General features: G+C 37.2%; 1 protein-coding gene and 1 long non-coding RNA gene across 2 annotated transcripts; one reads left to right on the top strand and one right to left on the bottom strand.

Moving 5' to 3' along the window:
* Positions 1 to 522: 522 nt before the first annotated feature.
* On the bottom strand, positions 523 to 3,513 carry LOC147493656 (uncharacterized). Its single transcript, XR_015200141.1, has 3 exons — positions 3,392 to 3,513; positions 1,252 to 1,872; positions 523 to 723 (listed from the first exon to the last, which is right to left on the bottom strand). It is a non-coding gene; the product is annotated as an uncharacterized LOC147493656 (long non-coding RNA).
* Positions 3,514 to 5,808: 2,295 nt separating this feature from the next.
* LOC147493655 (uncharacterized) lies at positions 5,809 to 6,765 on the top strand. The gene has a single exon (XM_086567897.1). The coding sequence runs from the start codon at positions 5,809 to 5,811 to the stop codon at positions 6,763 to 6,765; it is 957 nt and encodes a 318-aa protein (XP_086424023.1).
* Positions 6,766 to 9,540: the final 2,775 nt, after the last annotated feature.

Raw genomic sequence — 9,540 nt, 5'->3', positions numbered from 1 at the left:
CAGGTCTCACGTAGTTCAAGCAGGTGGTATTTATAGGCCTAAGGGAGTGTTGATCCTAGAGACACGTGTACCTCTTGCACATGTGTAGAGTGGAGATTATGAATGTGTGTTGGGCTGGTTTTAGTATGAGTCGTGGGCTGATTGGAAGTTGGTGCGGTAGCCCCTATTTCCCGGTGGTGGGAAGTACAAGTAAGATTTTGGTAATGATTACACCTGGTGGTGACTTTATCTGAGGCGTTCTGTCTCCAGCCGTTTGTTCATCCTGAGACATCCCTGAACGAGCTTAGGCGTACCACCTACATGAAGGGAGCTGCTCACAGATCGGTCTTGGAGGTAGATGTCTTGAGTTCGCTTATGCTTCGCGCGTGCGCTATATTCCTTAATGAGGATATTGCTCCCCTACACCACCTTCATGAAGGGAGCTACTCACAGATCAGTCTTGGAGGTCGATGTCCTGAATTCACTTATACTTCGCGCGTGCGCTATATTCCTTAATGAGGATATTGCTCCCCTACACATACAATATAAGGTGTCTTAACTTCCATTTCCGAGTCTCCCTAGGAGGTCTGGCTTCATGCGAGAGACATGAATTGGGTTGCAATCTTGCACCTGCTTTAGCTGTGCACATGACGAGTTTTAATTCTTCATGTCTGAATGTAGCTCCAATTGCAGAGGGTCCTGTGTAGCCTAAAGATGCACCATCTTCATTAACTTTAATGGTGCCTGGTGTACGAAGATCCAAAATCATTCCATTATATTAGGAGTTGGCGGAGGCATTAAAGACACAATACGATATGTATCCATATTCAATTTCTGGATATGTATCGTGGATATATCCCCTCTTTGGGGATATTTGACATTGTTTCACATGTAAATATCGTAGACATATCTAAAATATCAACACATATCATGGATATTGTGGATATTTCTTGATATATCGATACATTATTTATATTTATTTAAAATATAATGGTAAATATTAAATAAAATTATTATATACACAAAATATCACAAAATATCCCCAAATATCACAAATATCATAAATATCGTTGAAATATTGCCGATATTTACAATCGTATAATCTCTAAACATATTTATATTTTTTTTTTCTGAAATCTAGATAGATATCTCCAAATATCGCGATATATCGAGATATTTTGTACTATGCTTAAAGATAAATTCGAAGCCTCTTTTATAGCTTTCTCTCTAGGGGTTTTGAACATAATTCCTTTAAAGAGGTGAGCCACGCACCAGAATTGAGTTGTAATGAATTCCGTTGGTTGCAAGGGCTGAAACTACTACGTTTGTTCTCAAAATTGATCTTGAGCCTATAGTGTTTTTACAAGATGACCGCCCTTGCTTTCAGTATTGGACTTCCCATGTCTTGGAAAGTTCGTTTGCATCATTAAATTTGGTGATGGAGCGGTAGCTAGCTTGAACTTGTCAGCCACCAATTCCCATAAATTGACAAAGAAATAGCACTGCCACAGCATATGTCGTCGTAGACTATTTCAGCTTTGCAAACAATAGAAGAGAGTAAAATTATGAGATTCACAACTTTCTCTTTAGTTCCTCAAATTGAACAGAAAAAAATATAAAATGAGAATCTTCTAATATACTATCCCACTCCCCTCCCCACAAGAGAATCCACCATCGCCAATATCAAAGAATTTCGGATAAAAATTAGACCATGGCTGTATACATTGGACTGCTGAGCAAGTAATAGGTTCAACTGAAAGTCAATGATAAAGTACTTCATTCAAAGCCAGTAAAAGCTCTGGAACTCTGGAAGCACCTCCAACTGAGCCTTAGAGTAGTGATACAATAACAAGACGATGCTATTACACAATTATACATTGTAGTGTTACAAACCTATAGATATCAATTAAAAGATATAATTCAGATAGACACAATGAAGAAATACCATTAATTTAAAATTCCTAGGACAAAGGTTTGCTCAACTTAACTAAAGAAAATGAAGCTACCCTAAGATCGAAAATATGCTAGTCAATCAGATAAAGATTACAAAAAGAAAAACCAAAAACATCTTAAATAGAAAATAAAACAAAATAATGGTCTCAATTCTAAGCTCAAGCTACTAACAAGTTTCAAGCAATTGATCATGTTAGGGGTTTAATACTTTACGACTGCTTGCATTTCTCCCCTGAAAACGAGTTGGATTGTAAAAGCAACGCCAGTTATAGACCAAAAACAAATTAAAATGAATCATGTGTTCCATTTGACACATTAGAAAGGAGTATCTTCCTACAATTCATTATTCTCATTCACTTCCTTAAAAACTGATAAATAATAAAGAAAGTGAGAGAAAGAAAAAGTTTTGTAGGTTCATTGTAGTACTTCTTCAGGAGGGACAAAGTCTTCATGGCCGTCATACTTGACTCATCATTTTGACACTCTGTATGTCCATAAACCACCAATGTGTTCTTGATGGTGCTGGAAAGAAAACTGTATTGATAAATGTATGACGAAACCAGCGAGCATAATGAAGTTCTCCTCAGCTTGCTCGCTATTCCTCGATCCCACCACTTTATATATAGAATTCCTAATCAACTCCTTCGACAAGTTTTTTCTACTTAGAAATTGTATTGCCTTGGGAGTATCATTTTCCTGGAGTAATCTCATAATCATGATATCGGATGTGAGATTATTCTGACACTATTGAACCTTTTGCATTTACAACTCTCCCAACCAACCGCGCATATCACAATATTAGGTGCTAATCCCTTTCGTACATCTCATATCTCTAAAAAATTTTGCAATAGCCATTAATCAAAATATTAATACCTTTTTTAGCCTTGCAATAGCCATTAATCAAAGTACTAATACCCTTTCCATCATTGCATCAAAAACTTGTATTGCCACTTTTACCTTCGGTTGCAAACAATATCCAACCTAAAGTGTCACTTTTGCTTTAGGTTGCAAACAATACCCATCCCAAAGTGTCACTTTTTCCTTAGGTTGCAAACTGTATCCATCTTAAAGTGATTGTATGTGATCGAGTTAGGTGCCACATTTCTTAGAATCGCCAAATCCATTCAATCCAAGTGGCAATACCAACTTATCTAGATAGTCAAGGTACACTATAAGATTGGATTCAAACGAGATCCAACCTTTCTACAAAGAAAACACGGGGGAATACTGTTTCATCATGATGATGATGGCTGGCTCCTACTAGTTTGAAATGGAAATGGAAAACAACTGTCCCATGTGATATTAGTTGACTGGGTAAAATTACGGCCTCATGAAACTCTAGGATACCAGATGACTTGCAACGTTCTGTAAGTATACCAATCGGGTCTGATGGGTGTTGTTGATATGTAGTTGTTTTGGAATGAAATACTGAATGACAAAAAGAAAGTGGACGAGTTACCTTTGTAACAGCAGCTATTTTTCTTATCGTCATCGCCATTGTAGGCGGATAATAATAAGGAACGAGAATGACTGAGGCTTCTGGAATTAATGTTTTATTTTCCTTTTATAGGCCAAGCCGCGTCTAGTCTTCGAGTATGGATTGATGCCGGTTGGTGGCTGGGCCTTTTATTGGACTAGGCTCAAACCACTCATTAATCCAGTATGGATTGGACCATTTGGACAAGCATCTCTAGGCACACTTGTCAACGTGTATTTATAATCTCTCTATTTTAAGATTTTAGAACCACCTCCCTTAATTATTCTAATCATCTCCTTCTTTTTTAAATAATTTACAAAAAACTCTCTCACTTAACTGAATTAGCTTTATATTATCCGAGAAATGTTAGAGCGATAGGTTTAAAGACTTGAAAAAATACTGATGCACGGTTCGCATACTTGTAAGCACAGAGAATGGGACTTGGAATCGAATTCCTTTTCAGCTAACCAGTCAATTCGGTAAGACTTATAGACCCAGACATGAATATCATAGACATTTGATGACTACTGACTCTGTGAATCATGTCTCTAAGGCGTAAATATGAACATCATGCACCTCTTGTTCCTAAACAACGTTGATTACTTGAAAAACACTTTTTTTTTTCTCTTCCTGGCTTCCTCATCCTAAACGTCGTTGAACATCAATAAGAAGCTTTTCTCTTTTCTTTTCTTGTGTTGTTGGACATGTCTGTATTGTTAGCTAAACAAGAAGCTTTTAATATGAGTTCTTACTCCTTGTAAATGTCTAAATTTACATCAATAATATAAGTCTTAGCTCTTAAGTTGAGATGAAAAAAGGGGATGGTTTTTTATGGTAGAAGTGGCTGCTCTTCATAAGGTAGAAGATGCTTACGTATCGAGTTAAGGAAATATTGCCTCAAGAATATGGAAACTGGAATCAAGTCAACGTAGTTCTGTAGGTGACTTTTATAGTCATTGAGACTGTGTAGGTGGTAGGGACAAGTGTTGGATTATTTGAGTTGGCATAAGATATAATGATGGTAAAGGTGTAATGATGGTAAAAGTGGGGTCAAAGGTGTAATGATGGTAATAGTGCTACAATGGCACCGCTTATGGCCTGATGCTAATGGTAGCAATGATGAGTGTGTCAGGTAATGAGTCATTAGTGTTAAACTGATCTTGATGAGTGGGTGCGTATTTGTATGGGGGGGGTGGGTGCTATATGAGCATTCGTTGTGAGTAGTCGTCATGCATGTTGGGGGGTGCCATGAGCAGTTGTCATGTATATTGGGAGCGACTCGGAGTAGGAGCTCCCTTACAGTAGCTCCCTCTCGTTAGGAAGTCATAGAAGATGACGTGCTGACGAGAAAACCAAAAAAAGTGAATGGTCACTGAATTTGAGCTTGCTTAAGCATGCTTACTGTGGGATCGAGATAGAGGGCTTATGAATTGCCTCGTAGTGAAGTGTCGGTTAGCCCTCAGAGTGGAATTTGGGACATTGTGCCTTGATCGTGTTGAGGGCATGATTTTAATCTATCCCTCAATTGTCGAGTATTAATTGTTAGTAACAGTTGGTGCCTTGGTGGAGACATTTTTGGAAGGGATGCTCGAACCCATGTAATGGAGACATTGAGTATACATATTAAAATCAAGCCTTCAGTGATCAAAAGCTATTGAATTGATCTGCAATGTGTCAAGTTATGCCATAAAAAAACGTTATTCGTAGTTAGTAATGATTTAGAGTGTTGGTGGTAAAAATAAAAACGGGAAAATAGAGATGGGTGAGCTTGGAGGTCGATGACGTTTCTATATACACCATGTCGTGATTTTGTGAGGGCTTGATGAAAATCTACACCTTTGTCAGCGAGTGTGACATTTTGCGAAGGGATGCTCAAACCCTGTGGTGGAGACATTTTGTTTGAAGGGATGCTCGAACCCATATAAGAAATTGAGCTTCGGAGGGTATAGATTAAAGCCAATCCCTCAGTTATCGAACATTGTGTATATCGAAACGTCAAAACGTCACTAGTAAAAAATGTAAATAAAAAAATAGATATGCGTAGTATGGCCTGTTAGATGCTTTGAGCAAACAAAATTGTTTAAGCAGTAAGTGTACTCCCTGAAATAGAGCTGCCAATGGATGAGCTGAACAAAAGGGAAGCAAATGAATGCCTTTAACGAACTGAAGTGCTTGTTGTACGTTGAGGTTGACCAAGTAGATCGAAGTTGGTACTTGGTAGAGACATAGATCTTGAGTATATGGAAACCAGTTGAAGTCGATCCAATCGAATCCCAGCTGAAATTGGTGGGGGAGCTGTGGAGGTTAATGTATTGACATCTGAAATCGCAATCAAGACCAAAGGGTCAAGTTGGGACTATCAAAAGGTGGCGGCTCTTTTTCCACCTGAGATAGTGACTATGATCACTCAAGTGGTGATCAGACCTAACAGCAGTGCCACTGATGAGATTAGATGGGTGCACACACATAATGGACTCCTCACAGTCAGATCTGCCTATAAGTTTGTCACTAGAACTTATTGGCAAGGATGTACCTCCTCCTTCAATACAAAGAGTATAAAAACTCTGTGGGGTTTGCAGATGTCAGCTAACACACAGATGTTCCTTTGGAAGATGTATATGAACATGCTTCTCACAGGGGATGTGTTGGAAAGCAGAAATATTCAGGGGGACCATACTTGCCCCTTATGTTGGTCGGCCCCAGAAGAACCCATCCACCTTTTCTTCCAATGTGAGTGGACAAAACTGGTTTGGTTCGCTTCGGAGTTGGGGGCCAGAGTTGAAGAACATGCTGATCACACTATAAGAGACTGGCTGGATGTCTTCCTGGGGTGGACACAAACAGCTGACCAAGGACTTGTAGAAAAAGGACTGCTAGCAGCTCATATCTTACAAGATATTTGGGAAGCAAGAAATAAAGCTAAGTTTGAGGGCAAAGTGCCCAACAGAGATAGCATGCTGAGAAGGGCTTATGCTCAGTGGAACAGGAGCCTGGAAGCTTACAGAGAACCTCAGGGAGTAGTTTCTTCTAACTCTTACCTTTCTAAGACTTGGCTTGATGAGAACAACAATCCTATTTTTCCTATTGTGGAAGTAAATACTGTGCTAATCCGTTTTGATGCGGCTTTCTGTAGGGAAACAAGGGTGGCAGCAGCAGGGACTTTGGCTTGGGATAGAGAAGGAACCATGGTGGGAGCAGCTACACGACTCTTTGAAGCTGGGTCTGCAGAAGAGGCAGAGATGGTGGCTCTGGAAGTGGCTGTTAAACTAGCTAGGACCACGGAAAGCACATCAGTACTGTTTGAAGGAGATTGCCATCAAGTTATTTTGGCTGCACAAAACTTGAGTGAGCAATAGTTGACAAATTGGAAACTCGATTTCATTAGATGTAATATTCAGGAGTTATGCCACACTTTCACTTTTTGTAGGTTTAGTTGGATTAGTAGGCAAGTGAATGGTGAAGCGCATGAGATAGCCAAGTGGGCTTCTAGATATCAAGATCTGAACTCTCTCCCCAACTTTCTGTTGAACAGCAGTACTGTACCCCTTATGCTTTGATATTTATAAGACATGTTTTAACGGAAAAAAAAAAAAAAAAAAAAGACTAGAGAGAGGAATAATAGGTCGATGGTGGGTGTTGTGCCCATATGTATGCGTTATTATGGTGGTATAACCAGTGGGGCCCTATATAACACATGCAATAGTAGCTTAGTACAGGCACAAATGACGGTTAGTAGTAAATGTTGGTCAATAACATATATTGGTCAACATAAATAGAACGTGGAAAAACCATTGTGCTAAAGTGTTAGAAGTACATGCAGAACTTCAAGTATTAACACATATTTCTACTAGTAGTATCTACCATAGTACAAAATATCAGGATATGAGTATTTATCGATATTCAATTTCTGGATATGTATCGTGGATATATCTCTCTCTTTGGGGATATTTGGCATTGTTTCACATGCAAATATCGTGGATATATCCAAAATATCGAAAAATATCGTAGATATTGTAGATATTTCTTGATATATCATGATACATTATTTATATTTATTTGAAATATAATGGTAAATATTAAATAAAATTATTATATACACAAAATATCCCCAAATATCGCAAAATATCTCCAAATATCGCAAATATCACAAATATCGTTGAAATATCACCGATATTTACAGTCGTATATATTTCTGAACATATCGTGATATTTATATATCTTTTTCTAGAATATGAATAGATATCCCCAAATATTAGGATATATCGGGATATTTTGTACTATGGTATCTACTGTCCTAAAGTGTTAGAAGTACAGAACTTCAAGTATTAACACATATCTCTACTAATAGTATCTACTGTCCTAAAGTGTTAGAAGTACAGAACTTCAAGTATTAACACATATCTCTACTAGTAGTATCTCTTGTGCTAAAGTGTTAGAAGTATAGAACTTCAAGTATTAACACATATCTCTATTAGTAGTATCTCCTATAACTAATCTGGACTCTTAAATTCACCTGACTATTTTTCTTACACATAATACCCCTAAATGAATAATCACTCACAACACCCAAATAATAATTAGAAAGACTACTTAGTCTTTTTTGCTTTTGTGAATTTCTAGTACCCATAGTGTCCTTACATTAAAGTATTGCTTGAGGCACTTTAACACGAGTAATTGGTCATTTCATGTCTCGGTTAACAAACTCCATGCATCATTTGAATTATACGCCACCATAAATACCAACTTTAATTAACCATTAATACCGACTTTAATTAGTTATTAGGAAATCCCTTTCTCTTTCCAACCCCCAGTTTTGCATCATTTCTTCTCAATTCTCCATTTCGAATTGTGCTTCTCTCTGTCTCCATTCTCTCTCTCATTGCTCTTCAAATTCTCGTTAGGGTTTTATGCCCATCTTCTCACCTTCAACAAATCATCGTCATCACCAAAATTTCTCAATTTTCGATTCCTTAATCAATTTCTCTAACAGACACAAATCCAATTGCAACAACCCCAACAACAACAACTTCAGATTCCTCAATTAGTTTAGAATATAGTAAATCAATTTTCTTTTTCTTTTTTTTCCATTAAGGTTTGATACTAACCCACTCATTATCTTGGGGTTGTTAAATTTTAATAATTGAGTTGTAGCATTCTGCTGTTAGTGTCTTTTTATTTGGATTTTAGAGTATATATAGAAAATATGTTTTAGATTGATAAGTGTCGTGTATTGTGATTGATAATATACCACTACTTTCATTCTGCCTGAGTTTTATACTATATTCTCGCTGGGGTTTTATACCCATCGTCGAGCCCTCGAAGTATCTGCTTGATTCCATATTTTTTCCTTTTTTCTCCATTTTTGTTTGAATAGGTTGCAATTTTTTATTTTGTTTTTAATTTGGGTCAGGCTCTTCAGCTGGATGGCAACTGGATGTCAAATAAAAGGTTTAAGCTTAGTGCCAAGTAATTAGTATTTCAAGAGTTGGGAACAATAATTATTTCAAGCGTTGGATAATTTGTTGGTATTGCAATGCTTATAGTGTTGGGTTAGGCAGCTGTTCTGTATATGATGTTAACACGTTTTTGAGTGATGCAATTTTTCCCATCTTAGTAATACTGTGTTGAACACAAACTAAACATGTGTGGATATCATCTTATGGGAGACGGTTATACTGATGAGATTAGTTATGAATTCAAGTTACAATTTTTTGTTTAGTGGAAGTTTACGTTTTTGCCTTTGCGACGGAGTACCTCGAGGACAACGATATAGTTTCTAGTCGCTTTTAGTTTGTCGTCAGTTTGATTTTTTTTCCTGAACTTTGTTTCTTGGTTTGTATTTAATTTTTTATATTATTTTTAGGCGATAATTGTTTTCTTTTCTATCATTTTGCCCATAGATAAGCGATGTCTATGGAGTCAGGCTTAATTTTTATATTCTTAAGTACTACGTTAAAACCCACATTTATGTATAATAAACTAAAGTTGGGGTGCCTAACAAAGTCAACAAACCACATATATCTATGGCTAACTAAATCACAGACAAACTGCATGAAATAAAAATTGTGTGCTTTACTAATCGTATGGTGAATGAATGAAGTCATAACATCTTCTTTACTCTTAGCGGGCAT

Source organism: Coptis chinensis, chromosome 6 (assembly GCF_015680905.1).
Source record: "Coptis chinensis isolate HL-2020 chromosome 6, ASM1568090v1, whole genome shotgun sequence".
NCBI classification, from domain to species: Eukaryota; Viridiplantae; Streptophyta; class Magnoliopsida; order Ranunculales; family Ranunculaceae; genus Coptis; species Coptis chinensis.
Note: the sequence above shows the minus strand (reverse complement) of the source record. Positions and strands in the feature narration are given on the sequence as shown.

Coding starts and splice junctions, on each gene's coding strand:
- LOC147493655 (XM_086567897.1), top strand. CDS start 5,809: ATGATCACTCAAGTGGTGATCAGACCTAACAGCAGTGCCACTGATGAG.